This window comes from Macaca nemestrina, chromosome 17, assembly GCF_043159975.1.
Source record: "Macaca nemestrina isolate mMacNem1 chromosome 17, mMacNem.hap1, whole genome shotgun sequence".
Classification (NCBI taxonomy): Eukaryota; Metazoa; Chordata; class Mammalia; order Primates; family Cercopithecidae; genus Macaca; species Macaca nemestrina.
Window position 1 is genome coordinate 1743711 of NC_092141.1, and position 15006 is coordinate 1758716.

Genomic DNA, 15006 nt, shown 5'->3' on the forward strand with positions numbered 1-15006 from the left:
GCACTGACCTGTTATGCTGAAACACTTCGAAGCCATAAATATCCAGGAGCCCGAGAACCGTGGTACTCCGCCAGCTGGGGCTCTCCGCATCCTAGGGCAGTCATTCAACCGAAGGCGTGGGCCCCTGCGTGTGCCAGCCCCACCCCGCAGCCCCCCGCCCCACTGATGGCCCTCCCTCCTGCCTCGGGAGCAGTGTGGAGTGAGCCCTCACCTTGGAGGCCAGCGACCTGTTGATCTTCCCCACGAGCCAGGTAAAAGTGCGGCTGTACACAGCCTTGGCGAGAGCGTCTCGCGCATAGGCGGCCTGCTCCAGGTTCAGCGGGCTCAGGAGCTGTGGGGGCAGCGTGAGGCAAGGAGATGAATGCCACACAGCTCTTGCATCCCACCTGCCCCCAGGCTCAGGCAGACCAGGAAGCCGCCACCACTCTGCACGCCCAGCTCCAGCGAGCCTGCGGTGTGGGGAGGGGTGCTGGTAGTGGGACCTCAGGGAGGACAGGTGGCCGCCCCAGTGGGAAGGTGGTAGAGGGACAGGTCTGAGTAGCTGGGATGACAGGCGCCCACCACCACACCCGGCTAATTTTTGCATTTTAGTAGAGATGGGGTTTCACCATGTTGGCCAGGATGGTCTCGAACTCCTGACCTCAGGTGACCCACCCTACCTCAGCCTCCCCAAGTGCTGGGGTTACAAGTATGAGCCACTGTGCCTGGCTCTCTGCTTCCCTGAGCAGCCTTCCTTCCATCCCTCCAGCACTGCTGAGGGGACCAGGCAAAGGGGAGTGATGGGAGTAGGGGCTGCTTTGGAACACCTGCCCCTCCACACCCGAGGGCAAAGGCCCGGCCTCACCTCCTCCCCCTTGGCGATGATCTTCCTGTGTGTCAGGGCTTCTCGCAGCGTCGAGCCTTCCACGCTGAGGAGCTGCCAAGGGCAGGCAAGGATGTGGTGAGGGCGCACCCCCAGCCCCCACCCCCGCTGTCCTTCCCTTACCCTCTGCCCGCCCCTGCTCACCCTGGTCAGATACTTCAGTTGGTTCTCGGTGGTGACCTGGGCGTTGCTCTCCTCGTCGGCAGCAAAGTGGATGTTACCCAAATGCAGGACGCTGGCCACGATGCTCAGCAGGTCCTGGGGAGCAGGCCGGGGGCAGGAGTGGGTGAGAGGGGCCAGAGAGCCCCAAGAGGGCAAGTAGCGGATGGCCATGCAGGGGTGGGTGGTGAAGTGTCTGAGAGGAGAAGGGGCTGGAAGTGGGAATGGGTGTTAAAGGTGGAAGGTGATTCTGGGGGTGGGCCAGGCACAGTGGCTCACGCCTGTAATCCCAGCGCTTTGGGAGGCCGAGGCGGGCAGATCATCTGAGGTCAGGAGTTCACGACCAGCCTGGCCAACATGGCGAGGCCCCATCTTTGCTAAAGATACAAAAATTAGCTAGGTGTGGTGGCAGGTGTCTGTAATCCCAGCTACTCAGGAGGTTGAGGCACGAGAATCACTTGAACCTGGGAGGCAGGTGTTGCAGTGAGGTCAGATCGCGCCATTGCACTCCTGCCTAGGCAAAAGAGCGAGACTCCATCTCAAAAAAAAAAAAAAAAAAAAAAAAAGGAGCCGGGCGTGTTGGTTCATGCCTGTGATCCCAGCATTTTCAGAGACTGAGGCAGGTGGATCACCTGAGGTTGGGAGTTCGAGACCAGCCTGACCAACATGGAGAAACCCCGTCTCTACTAAAAATACAAAAAATTAGCCAGGCGTGGTGGCCACCTGTAATCCCAGCTACTTGGGAGCCTGAGTCAGGAGAATCGATTGAACCTGGGAAGCGGAGGTTGCAGTGAGCCGAAATTGCACCACTGTACTCCAGTCTGGGTAACAAGAATAAAACTCTATCTCAAAAACAAAACAAAACAAAACAAAACCAACAACAAAAGAAGGAAGTTTTGGGGGTGTGAGAGGAGGAAAGGGAGGGTCCTGGAAAAGGCCTCACCTCCACTTCATCCTCAGTGAAATCGATGACTGTCAGAGCCTTCCTGACCACCTTCCAGTCACTCTTGTCGTTGATGGAGGAGACTTTGGCACACTGGCCCTAGAGGAAGAGCACGGCTGGGTTAGAGCCCTGGCCACAGATCCCTGGGTGGCACCTGCCCTGCCTGCCAGCCACTCACCTTCACCAGGTACAGGTAGCTCTGGGGGTTCCGTTCCAAGCCCAGCCTGCGAAGAGTCTCCTCCTCACCCCCCTCCAGCAGCTGGTAGAAGACGTGGAAGTTCCGCTCCCCGTGATTCTGGTGCACCACTCGTGACTTTTCCAGGAGGTAACTGAGGATATGGCCACCCACGGGGGCACCCTGTGGGCAGGGCAGGGCATAGGCCTGGTCGGGGGAGTGGGAACAGAGCCATCTGCCCGTCTTCTCCCCTGACTCATGGTCTTGGGCAGCCAGACCTGGGCGCCAATTCCAGTCCTGCCACTAGCTGTGTGGGCTCAGGCACGCCACCCACGCTGGACTCAGTTACTTCATCTAGGAAATGGGGAGATTCAACTCCATCCACCTGGCGGCTCCACCTGGATGCCTGACAAGCATCGCAAATTCAGCAGGCCTGAAACGGAACACTGGACCTTCCCCCTCTTCAAACGAGCTCCTTCCTGCTAGTGTCCGCCCATCGTGGTCAGTGGTGAGTACATCCTTCTCGTTCAAGCCAAGGCCCTGGCAGTCGTCCTGCAAGCCTGTTTTTCTTCCATACCCTACATCCAATCAGGCAGCCGATCCTGCTGCCTTAACTTTTAAAACATCCAGAATCCAATCACTGCACCACACTGGTCTGAGCCACCGTCACCTGTCACCTACACGATGACATCAGCCTCCTAACCGGTTTCCCTGCTTAGCCTGGTTCCCCCACCATCTATTCATCTACTCCCAATCTCCCAGTGAAGCAGCCAAAGTCTTTTTTTTATTTTTGGAGACAGGGTCTTGCTCTTTCACTCAGGCTGGAGTTTTTCACTGCAGCCTCAACCTCCCAGGGCTAGGCTGGAGTGCAGTGGTGAGATCTCAGCTCACTACAACCTCCGACTCCCAGGTTCAAGTGTTTCTCCTGCCTCAGCCTCCTGAGTAGCTGGGACAACAGGTGCCTGCCACCACGCCTGGCTAATTTTTGTATTTTCAGTAGAGACGGGGTTTCACCATGTTGGCCAGGCTGGTCTTGAACTCCCAACCTCACGTGATCCACCTGCCCCAGCCTCCCAACGTGCTAAGATTACAGGCGTGAGCCACCTCACCCAGCCCAATGACTCCCCTTCTACTCAGAGTTTTTAAAAAAAGGCCAGGCGCGGTGGCTCACACCTGTAATCCCAGCACTTTGGGAGGCCGAGATGGGTGAAACCCCGTGTCTGCTAAAAATACAAAAAATTAGCCAGGCGTGGTGGCGGGCGCCTGTAGTCCCAGCTACTCGGGAGGCTGAGGCAGGAAAATGGCGTGAATCTGGGAGGCGGAGCTTGCAGTGAGCTGAGATCCTGCCACTGCACTCCAGCCTGGGCGACAGAGTGAGACTCCGTCTCAAAAAAACAAAACAAAACAAAACAAAGGTTCTTGCAATGACCCAAAAGGGCCTGCACCATGTGGCCTTTCTCTGTTCTCAGGCCCCTGCTCTCTTCTCTGGCCGCTGTGGCCTCCGTGCTGTCCTGGAACACTTCCAGGACCCTCGTATCTCAGGGCTTTTGTCCTGGCCCTTCCCGCTGCTTGGACAGGCACCTGCACAGCCTGCTTCTTCGTCTCCATCAAGCCATTATTTTTTATTTTTTCTAGAGACAGGGTCTCACTCCGTCGCCCACGCTGGAGTACAGTGGTGTGATCACAGCGTAGGGTAACCCTGGACTCCTGGCCTCAAGCGATCCTCCTGCTTCAGCCTCCAGAGTAGCTGGGACAACGGACATGTGCCACCCCACCCAGCTGTCACTTTAAAATGCCACTGTCTCAGTGGGGCCTACCCTAATACGACCACACCTGCCCCCCACTCCTTACTGCGTTGTATTTTCTGCCACAGCCTCAATTTCCCTGTTTATTGTTTATCACCCTGCAAGGCAGGAGTTTTGTTTGCTTTGTTTTACTACTGGAATTCCAGCACCTGGAATAGTCCCTGGTACCTAGTAGGTGCTTAACCTACTGAATGGGAATCCTCTCGACACACACATCCATGGTACCTTGAAGTCAAACTGCACATCCATGTACTTCCCGAACCTGCTGGAGTTATCGTTTCGGAGGGTCTTGGCATTTCCAAAGGCCTAGGAGTGGACGGGGGTATGAGAGACACCTGGCACTCTCCTCCTGCCCTCCCCACCCCGCTATGTAGCTACTGCTGCCCCTCCCCTCCCGCACTGGGCTTCTCTCCCGGCCCCTCCCCTCCCGCACTGGCCTCCTCTCCCGGCCCCTCCCCTCCCGCACTGGCCTCCTCTCCCGGCCCCTCCCCTCCCGCACTGGCCTTCTCTCCCGGCCCCTCCCCTCCCGCACTGGCCTCCTCTCTGGGCCCCTCACCTCCAGCACTGGGTTGCTCTGCAGCAGCCGGTCTCGCACAGCACCTCCGCGCTCGGGGGCTGGGCAGGTCTCTGCATAGAACTGTAGCAGCCTCTTGGTGGCCTCGGTCTTGCCTGCCCCACTCTCCCCAGAGATCATCACTGCCTGGTCCCGACGCTCTGTACGCAGTGCTCGGTATACAGTGTCGGCCACGGCAAACCTGGGGCAGAGGCTCGTCAGGGAGTTCCGGGGGGGGGGCAAGCGGAGCCCCACAGGGAGTCCCGCTCCCACGTCTGGGTGGCGTCCTCTCGTGAGTGGAAGTCTAATACACCCTTGAGGATGTATTGAGGATGGGGACTGGGGGTCCCTCGCAGGTGTGGGCCATGGGAGATCTGTCACAGCTGAGAATGGGCGTCACTGCCAGTGGGAAGACTGAGATGATCTCACAGGTGGGAGTCTGGAGGTCACTTAGGTGGAGGCTGGAGTCACTCATAGGTAGGGTTGGGGGGGTCTTCGCAGGTGGGGTTCAGAAGTCACTAAGATTGGGGGGCCACTCCCAGTTGGGGAACAAGTCATGGGTGTGAGGTGGGGTATGGACTGAGTCCCACCCAGATGGAGTTGAGTTGTGACACTCATCTCTGGTCACTCAGGGGTGAGAAACTGTGGGATTCCTCACAGCTGTGGCGCAGGAGGTCAGGATCATTTTAGAGTAAGGGTTGGGTGGGGGTCACTTCAGATGGAGACAGAGGGGTCGCTCCCAGAGGGGCTGGGGTCACTCACAGATGAGGGGGCACTTCATAGAAGCTGACGCCACGGTAACGCTCCATGTGCTGCCGGCTGTAGATCTGCAGGTCCCGGTAGGGGTTGACAGAGACCAGGACGGGGCCAATGTAGGTCTGGGGTTGGGGGAAGAGGGTCAAAAGTTGATCCCGGGCCTGGTGCGATGGCTCACGCCTGTAATCCCAGCACTTTGGGAGGCCGAGGCAGGCGGGTCACCTGAGGTTGGGAGTTCGAGACCAGCCTGACCAATATGGGGAAACCCCATCTCTACTAAAAATACAAAATTAGCCGGGCGTGGTGGCACATGCCTGTAGTCCCAGCTACTCGGGAGGCTGAGGCAGAATTGCTTGAACCGGGGAGGCGGAGGTTGCAGTGAGCCAAGATTGCGCCACTGCACTCCAGCCTGGGCGACAAGAGTGAAACTCCGTCTCAAACAACAAAAACAAGTTTATCCTGGTGACCCCTGGTGTCTCCTTCCCCTCTGCCCTGTGTCTGTGACCCCAGCACCCCTGCCATCTCCCCGCAAGGGCCTCACATAAATGAGGTTCTCCCGAAACCGCCGCCGCAGGTTCTCGATAAAGGCGGCCTCGCTGGTGAAGTTCTCCAGCAGCACGAAATCCTGCACCCCCACCCGGTCACGGGCAGTCAGCGCACTCTCCATGGTCACCCGAACCCCGTCACTGCCCAGGGCCTGCAGAGAATGGGCCACAGAAGAGGGTCAGAGTCATGGGGGACCAGGCAAGGCCACTTCTCCTCCACCGCGCCTGTGGGACTGAGAGGGAACGCAGGGGCTTGTGGACTCAGGGCTGGACATGGGACATGAGCCTGATGGGTGCGGAAGGCCTGGGTGTGGAGGGCCTGGGTTTGGAGGGTCTGGGTGTGGTGGGCAGGGTGCAGAAAGCCGGGTGTGGAGGGCCTGGGTCCGGGTGTCGCAGCACAGGGATCACCGAGGCTGCGGGCACAGAACAGAGACCACATGAAGCACTTGGGTCCCGGTGTGTACACAGGGCACGGACGCACGCAGGACCAGAGGGCAGAATCTGGGAGGTGCCGGTTTTGGGTGTAGAAAGGAGCGGGTCACAAGAAGGAACTCCTTGAAATAGCAGAAAGACTGCTCTGTGGAGCTTGGACCAAGCCCCTCCTCTCTCTGGGCTGCTTCCTCCTCAAGGAGGAGGAGTTAGACCAGGTGACCTCAGGTCCCTTAGCTCTGAGCCACGTGTGACAGGTGCTTTGGAGGACAAATGGCTCAGGGTCAATTCTGCAGGCAGAGTGGGGCCGTCTCTCCCATCGGGACCCACCCACATCTCCACAGGTAGAGCGTCTCGCACCAAGGAAGAGGTTACTCCCAGACTACACCAGAGGGGTTCCCCCGGAGAGCCTCCCACCCCAGCTGGGCTCAGCCACCCACTCCAGAAGGGGGGGCCTCCCTCGCATGGCTGGGGCCACTCCCTTTCCTCCAGCTGCCGAACTCCCCAGGCGCCTCCTCCACTGAGTCCTGAGAAGCCTCAGGGGATGGGGGGTTTACCATGGAAAGCCCAGCTGCCTCTGGGTCCCACTGGAGGGCTCAGCAAGACCCTCGCCCCACAACCAGGGCTGAGATGGATCCCCCTCCAAACAGGGTCTCAGGGCTCCAGAAAACGGACACCCAGAGTATCCAGGGTCAGAGAAGAACAAGGTGGTGGTGACTGGGGGTGGATCCCAAAGGGGCCGCCGGGTGTCCTCTGACCACAAAAGGCCCAGATTCCTGGCCTGGGGCGTCACTCCGGGCCGGGCCGGGGGCCGGGGGCCTGCCCCTCCCAGGCTTGTCCTCCCCGCCCCGCTCCAATCCCGCGCCCAAGCGGCTGCCAAATCCGGCCGCGGTCCCCGCCCCCTCGCCCTCGGGTCAGGGGTCTCCGCGTTCTCAGGCGTCCCCGGCAGCTCCTCGTCCGGCCCCCCGGGTCCGAGCGTCCCGCGCGGCCCTCCCCGCCTCGGCCTCCTCCCCCTGCAACTTCCCGGGACGTTTTTCCACACGGAATTCCTGGGCCGCGCCCGCTTCCTGGCGAGGCCGAGGCGACGCCGCGAGGCGGGGAGGGGCGCCCGGGACCCTCCGCCCCGCCCTGCCCTGCCGCCCCCCGGCTCACCGACGCCCGGTAGCGCATCCTGCCCCGCCGGCCTGGCGACCGCTGTGCTGCCCGCGCTCTGGGTCCCGGGCTCGGCGGCGGCGGCGGCGGCGTCAGCGAGGGAGGGCCCGCCCCCCGCACCGCCCCCACCAGGGCCCCTGAAGCGCGGGGCTTCCCCGGCCTCCCTCGCCTCCCGCGCGGCCGGGCTGGGGTCCCCGCCAGGTGGGGTTGGTGGAGGTGGGGGTGTCGGGGGGGGGGTCCGCGGGCGGGGCCGGGGGCGGGCGGGGCGGGCTCCGCCTGAGTCAGGTTTTCCAGGAGGGACGCCGTTGGTTCCAGGGTGGAGCCCGGAACCCGCGCGGCCGCCGCGTCTACACCGACCCGGAACTCACTTCCGGGCCTGGGACGACACTCCGCGGCGGGCTCGGGTTCTGGGCGGGCACCGAGGCCTGCGGGTCCCAGAGGAAGCGGGATTTCCCTCCCCCAACCCCCGAACTCGAGTCCCGGGAAAGTTAAAAATAGAACCAATGTCCAAATACGGCCGGCGCGCCTGGCGGGCGGAGCGTTCTCCGTGCGGGACGCCGTCCACCCACACGCGCCGGGGCCTGGCCGGAGCCTCGAACCCAGGAAGATCTTGGTTTTCCTCGTCAGCACGGAGCGCGTGCCCCAGGGACAGGGACGGCCACCGGGTGCCCTGGCTGAGCGCGCGGAGTCCCCGGCACCTCTGGAGGGCTCAGTTCCCCCCTCTGGGAAATTCGCATATCCCCGCCCACGGCATTTGGGGCCCACAGCCTCTCCCCACCCGAGGCACCCCACTCGCCTCTGGGCCCGGGCCTCCTCCCTCTCCTTTTTTTTCTTTTTTTTTTGAGACAGAGTCGCGCTAGCTCCCACGTTGGAGTTCAGTGGCGCGATCTCGGCTCACTGCAACCTACGCCTCCCGGGTTTAGCGATTCTCCTGCCTCAGCCTCCCGAGTAGCTGGGATTACAGGCACCCGCCACCACACTCGGCTAATTTTTGTATTTTTGGTAGACACGGGGTTTCATCATGTTGGCCAGGCTGGTCTCGAACTCCTGACCTCAAGTGATCCACCCGCCTCGGCCTCCCAAAGTGCTGGGATGACAGGCGTGAGCCACCGCGCTCGGCCCATCTTCCTCCCTGCTTTGAAGGGGACCTCTCTCGTCTCTCCGGATCTCCGGGACGCCCCCCAACCCCGAACCGGCCTTGGCAGCCCCGCCCTTGCTGGGCTCTGCGGGCACCACACTCCCTCGCCTGGGGCAAACCTTGGCTCAGATCCCACCGCGGGCAGGGGCGGAGACGTCTAGAGCCAGCAAAAGCTGGTGCTTCCTCGCGGTGGGACTCTGAGCTAGTCACTTAACGTTTCGGCTTCTGTTCCTCATCCCCAACATGAGGTTAACACAGGCCTAGAAGGGCCGTTGGGTGGCCTGAGATAGAGCGCGAAGGCATCTCCCAGACCGCTCTAGACCCCGCTTCCCACACCCACCGCCTTCCCTCGGCCGGACGCTCATTCCTCACTTGCTTGCGGGCAGAGGCCTACTGAGAGTCAGGCCCTGGGCCACGCTTCCGATCCGGTGAGGAGAGCCTCAGGCGCGTCTACAGGCACCTGCCTGTCCTACCAACGCAACGGCAGACACAGACTCGCCCTGGGGGGGTGGGCAGAGCCGGGACCCAAAGCCCCAGCGCCCCACCCCCAGCTCGCGGACGCCGCTCCCTGGGGAGAGGGCGAGGCTGCGGCAGGTGCGGGCTGGATCCTCGCGGGGAAGGCTAGTTACTGCAACAACAGCCCGGCCGGAGCGGCGGCCCCGGGGACCCCAAGCGGGGGCGCCAGCTGGTGGGGGCAGGGGAGCGGGGAAGGGGAAATGGGGGCGTCTCGGGCAGAGGCGGGGGAGGGCGGGAGGAGGCGCCCGCTGCGGTGCCCCCAGGTTTAAAATCCAGAGGGAGGGCCAGGCGCGGTGGCTCACGCCTGTAATCCCAGCGCTTTGGGAGGCCGAGGGAGGCGGATCATCAGAGTTTAGGAGTTCGAGACCAGCCTGGCCACATTGGCGAAACCCCGTCTCTACTAAAAAATACAAAAATTAGCTGAGCGTGGTGGTGGGCGCCTGTAATCCCAGCTATTCGGGAGGCTGAGGCACGAGAATCGCTGGAACTCGGGAGACGGAGGTTGCAGTGAGCGAGATCACACCACTGCATGCCAGCCTGGGCGACAGAGCGAAACTCCGTCTCCAAACAAAACAAAACAAGAAAAATCTAGAGGGAGCAAGGAGGGGACCCAGCCTCCAGCCCGCCCAGGGGTGGGGAGTGCCTTAGAAGACGGGGCAAAGGGTCCAGAGAGCCCCTGCCGGAAGCTCAGCTCCCTCCCTGCCCGGCGAGGCGTGGGGGACCCGGGTCGGGGGCGTGGCCGGAGCCTGCGGAGGCGCGGCCAGAGGGGCGGAGCCTCGCGGCCGCAGTGTTCGCCCCGCCCCTCCACGTCACGCGGTTGGAATGAGGGGAATCCGCGCGCGGAGGGGTCGGGCCCGCTTCTTCCAGATCCCCGGCCGCGCCGCCGCATTCCCGGGATGCCCGCTGGCGCCCCCGCAGCCACCGCCCGGCGGCGGAAGGAGGGGGCATCGCCGCCGCTCGCGCGCCCCAGGGCGGCTCCAGCCCTGGCAACCCCGGGCCTGCCCCGCCTCACTGGACGGAAGCGCGATCCCCGGGCAGGGAGGGAAGCGGAGAACCGGGCTGGGAAAGACGCCGCGGCTGAGGCTGCAGCGCCAGGCGCCTCCTGCGTTCTCCGCGCTTTTTTAGGTTCCTCCCTTCAGTGCCCCCAGCCAAGCCATAAGGTCTGTATGATCACTCCAGCGCAGAAGAAATCGAGGCTGGGCAGGTGACTTTGTGCAAGGTCTCAAGAGGAGTGGGACTGGAACCCAGGCACTCGAACGCCTTACCGCGGGGCTGCCCTGAGCCTCTTTGTGCGTTATCAGGGCTATCAGGGCTGAGACCTTCAGTGAGTGACACGGTACAGGCCCCTGTCGGTGTCGTGTGATTCTATTATGTCACATGTGGGCCTTAGGAGTGGGCCAGGGCTCTGGGCCTAGAGGTTCCCTGCAGGCCATGGCCCCTGAGTGACCTAGGAGACTTCTTCCCCAAGGCTGCCTCTGGGTCTTCTCCCACCTGGGGAGGCGTTTACTGGAACCACAGGGGATGGGGTGGCCCAGCACACCCGGGCTATCTTGTGCCCTTCGGATCCTATAGGCCAGGTGCCTACAAGCCTGACTTCTGGGGACAGCGGGAACCTCATGTTCCCCCAGCCTATGGGCACACAGATCTTGCCGTGGGGTAGGGGTGTTGGGGGCTGGGAGGAGGTGTCATCTGAGGCACCCAGGACTGCTGCTATAAACCGATGTCCACCGAGCCCCTGAGGCAGCAGAAAGACCGTCTCATGGTGGCACAGTGCTGGGTGGCACAGTGCTGGGCAGCACAGAGCAGGGACTCAACTTCTATTTATTAAACAAATCTTAGATCTGAGCCTGGCTGCCCACCAAGGACCATTCCAGGCCTCAGGGAACTGTTGTGAAGGGAAATGGGGAGGAGAAAGTGGTGACTTAGGGTCTCTACCCTGATTGCTCACAGGGCCTCAGTCAAGGACTGTCCATTCTAGCTTCACAACCATGGGCCTTCGGCTGCCAGACACCTCTGCCTGGGGGGTCCAGCGAACGTGAACAGAGGCAAGGTGCAGTGAGTGGCTCACGCCTGTAACCCCAGAACTTTGAGAGGCTGAGGCAGGAGGATCTCTTGAGGTCAGGAGTTCAAGACCAGCCTGGGCCGCATAGTAGTGAGACTCCTGCCTCTAGAAAAATTTTTTTAAAAAATTAGCCAGGCATGGTGCTGTGTGCCTGTGGTCCCAGTTACTCGGAAGGCTAAGGTGGGAGGATCGCTTGAGCCCAGGAGGTTGAGGCTGCAGTGAGCCGTGATGGTGCTACTGCACTCCAGCCTGGGTGCCCCAGAACACCCGGTGTCAAACAAACAAACAAAACAATAAACCCATAACATGTTAACATAAATTTGTATAGGGGAAAAAAAGTAAACGGCCCAGGAGCAGTGGCTCACACCTGTAATCCCAACACTTTGGGAGGCCAAGGCAGGCAGATCACTTGAGGTCAGGAGTTCCAGACCAGCCTGGCCAACATGGTGAAACCCTGTCTCAACTAAAAATACAAAAATTAGCAGGGTGTGGTGGCGCACGCTTGTAATCCCAGCTACTTAGGACACTGAGACAGGAGAGAATCGCTCGAACCTAGGAGGCAGAGGGTGCAGTGAGCTGAGATCGCCCCACTGCACTCCAGACTGAGTGACAGAGCAAGACTCTGTCTCAATAAATACATAAATAAATAAACAAACAGGGCCTTTGACCCCTAACCTGTACTCCCTGTTCAATGTCTTTGTAGAGAGAAGGGTGGCACTTTAAGCTGGTCATCACAGCCTGGCATTAACAGGCCTGCTCTCCTCCCTCCACTCCTCACACCAAGTAGTCACAACCTGCTAAAACCTCACCTCCAGGCCGGGCGAGGTGGCTCATGCCTGTAATCCCAGCACTTTGGTAGGCCTAGGTGGGCGGATCACGAGGTCAAGAGATTGAGACCATTCTGGTTAACACGTTGAAACCCCTTCTCTACTAAAAATAAAAAAAAATTAGCTGGGCGTTGTGGCACGCGCCTGTAATCCCAGCTACTCGGGAGGCAGAGGCAGGAGAATAGCTTGAACCCAGGAGGCAGAGGTTGCAGTGAGCTGAGATGGCACCACTGCATTCCATCCTGGGTGACAGCGAGACTCCTTCTTAAAACAAAACACACCAACAACAAAAACATAAAACAAAAACTTCACCTCCATCACTGCTCCTTACTTGGGCCAAGACAGCAGCCTCCTAACTGGACGCCTTGCCTTCCTCCTACCAATCCATTTCCCCTCGGGCAATACAAATCAAAGCAACACCTCATGTTCACAGAGTGAAGGTTTAGGGCACCCTCCATGTGCCAGGCCCATGATTCACACCCACTGCTGCTTACCGGGACCCTGCCTATGAACTCCCGAGACACCCCTGCTGTCCTCAGTTTACCCCACTGCTCCTGCATTCCGGTGTGCCAGGTGGCCCGCTCCAGTCCCCTCTGTCCCCACCCCTCCCCTCCCACCCACAACACGCAGCCAGGAGGAGCCTTCGCACCGTCGCCAGCCAGTCCAAGCTTCAGTGCTTGCACCTGCGGCTTCCCCAGCCCGGGGCACCCTCCTTGCCCACCTCACGAAGACTAGGCTCAGGTGTCACCTCCTCCAGAACCCCTGCCTGATTCTCCCGAACACGCCGCGTCTCCTTATCGCACCCCGCAGGAGTCAGCTGTTTCCCTGTCAGTCCCTCCCAGGAGACGGCTCCCACTCCCTACACCCAGCGAGGCACACGGTGGGGCTCAGTCACCCCTTCCCGGCCCCCTGGACGAATGAATGAATCTCAAAGGCAGGAGTGTGCGCGGGAGGCCGGAGCGTGAGGACCGAGCGCCGCGTGGCCAGCCTCATTCTCCGGCCACACTCGGGGCGCGCTGGGCCCCAGGGGCGGAGAACGGGAAGGGGCGGGTTCAGGCGGCTTCTCCGGAACCCAGAGGCAGAGCAGGGCTGCGGGCGGGGCCCGAAGGGCGCGCGGGGTCCTGGGTCCTGCAGCCCAGGCCGCTCTTCCCCGCCTCCCGCTCCCCGCAGGTAAATCTAAGTCTCCACCAGGCTGCGCCGGCGCCTCCGGGTCCTGGGACCCCCGCACGGGTCCCCCCGGCCGCTCTTCTGCCCCAGCGATCCCCGGCCGTGACCCCCGCTTCGCGCACTGCGGCTCCCGGCCCGGCCGCCCGCTCCCCACACCCGCCCCCCGCGGCCGCCGTCCCCGCGCCCCGAGTACCCACCGGCTTGGCTCTTCCGGCGCGGGCGGGGGCCGGGCTGGGCGGCGTGGCGGGCTCGAGGATCCGCGGCCCGGGCGCACTCTCCCCGCCCAGGGCCCGCCGGGGGCCGGGCCGCAGCCTGTCGTCATCCCGGGCAGGGCGCGCACCCTCCGGCCCCGCCCCACCCCAGCCCGGCCGCGTCCGCGAAGCCTGGATGCGGGCGGCCGCCGCCTCGGCCGGTTCCCGGGGCAGCCGCGTCCGGCCACAGCGAACACGCGCGCGCCCCTCCGGCCGAAGACCCGGCTACCCGCCGCGGTGCTGGGGGCGCGGGGGCGCCTGACTTTATCCCTCCTCCGGGCCCTTTGCATCTCCAGCTCCTTCCCTGCGGGCCGGGTCAGGGCCGCGCTCCCCGGTTTCCACCCACCCATGTCCCTTCACCCACCTCCCACACCGTCCTCCTGTTCTGAGTCTTGGGAGGTCCCAGCCCGGCGGACTGGAGAGGAGCTTCCATGCCCTCATCCTTCGACCTCACAGCAGCCGGCACTTGCCTTTTGTGCCCAGTATTCACAGTTCTGCCCACTGAGGTTCAGGAAGCTGGAGGAGTCAAGCCCAGACCTCCACTTCCAAAAATCCTGCTGCTGGTGGCGCTTACATCCTTACTTTTCCACTCACCCGGTCTTGTTCAGTCTGTGCTGGCCCCATCCAAGGATTGGAACCCCTCCCCCTCTGCTCACCTCTTGCCCTAGGGCTCTGCTTGAGAGGGGCTGCCCGGCCCTGGGGAGATACTCCACCCTCCTCCCAGCCCCGAGCATCCCAGCTTACAAGCTTGCAGGGCCTGTGGGGATGAACCACGCGGATGATCTCCCCGGTGGGTACCAGCTCCACTTGCAGCGCCATTCCGCCCTGCGGAGAGCCAGCGCCCTGGGCACTGGGGCCTGTGAGCAAAAGCTGCTGCCCACTGGCCGGCTCTGACCGCTCCAGGAGCCAGGAACCTATGGCCTAACGCCGGGATGGCCACTTGGTTCTGCTTCAACTCCAGCCCCAGGGGATGTGGCTGGTCCAGCGCCTCAGGACACAGCTGGAGCCGTCCAGGTCTGATTGGGAGGCCTCTTGGCCCGGATGGTTGGAGCAGGAAGAGGAGGGGCTGGTGATGGAGGAAATGCCTGTTGTCCCAGGTAACCAGAGGAGCCCATGCAGCCACCCACGGGGGACCCTGGGCTCCAGGTCAAAGGGTAGGACGCCTTTCCCCTTCCCCCGCCACCCCCCAGCAGCTCTATGGCTGGGCCCCTCCTCCTGCCACTCTCTGGTACCAGCTAAAGCACAGGGCCCACTCCCCAAACCAGAAGGCATGCCCTCCCCTAGGCCAAGAGGACCCCTCAGTGCGCACTGCCTTTCCTGCACATCCCCTCAATGGGCCGTCCCCCACAGCAGGTGAGCCCCCACCATGAGTTTGAGTGGCCAGGGCTGCTGGGGGCTGGTCGTGCTGGGCATAGGGCGTTGTCCCACTGGGAGAAGACTCTTGTCTTACCCTCCTCCGAGCCTCAGAGCTTGTGAGGTGAGTTCCTGGGTTCCCTGGGTGTGGCAACCTCTAGCTCTGTTCATCCTTGCATTTCGACAGTACCCCCAGGTGACCCCCCACCCCTGACGTTCCTGCTTTTCTATTTTTACTGCTGCTAAATCACAGCTGACACTTTCCTGGCCTGAGACTGAGCCCTCCGGTCTCCAGCCATTCCTTAGAGGAAGT

At 62.0% G+C, this 15006-nt stretch overlaps 1 protein-coding gene across 4 annotated transcripts in view; it reads right to left on the reverse strand.

Moving 5' to 3' along the window:
- LOC105471616 (myosin IC) overlaps window positions 1-14892 on the reverse strand; it is a 32260-nt gene extending 17368 nt beyond the window's left edge. For 2 of the 4 annotated variants that reach the window (XR_011615310.1, XM_071082086.1), the window contains exons 1-12: window positions 14791-14892; window positions 14085-14406; window positions 5795-5950; window positions 5260-5375; window positions 4501-4699; window positions 4170-4250; window positions 2143-2322; window positions 1965-2063; window positions 1007-1120; window positions 845-916; window positions 212-331; window positions 9-91 (exon numbers count right to left, since the gene is read on the reverse strand). Coding sequence is in view for 3 of the 4 variants with exons in the window: in XM_071082086.1 (XP_070938187.1) it covers window positions 9-91; window positions 212-331; window positions 845-916; window positions 1007-1120; window positions 1965-2063; window positions 2143-2322; window positions 4170-4250; window positions 4501-4699; window positions 5260-5375; window positions 5795-5950; window positions 14085-14159 (1295 nt within the window). In the remaining variant the exon portion in view is untranslated. Of the gene's footprint in view, window positions 1-8; window positions 92-211; window positions 332-844; window positions 917-1006; window positions 1121-1964; window positions 2064-2142; window positions 2323-4169; window positions 4251-4500; window positions 4700-5259; window positions 5376-5794; window positions 5951-7379; window positions 7510-13286; window positions 13364-14084; window positions 14407-14790 lie in introns of those variants that run through there. The other 2 variants (XM_071082088.1, XM_071082087.1) reach the window with 2 other exon arrangements.
- Window positions 14893-15006: the final 114 nt, after the last annotated feature.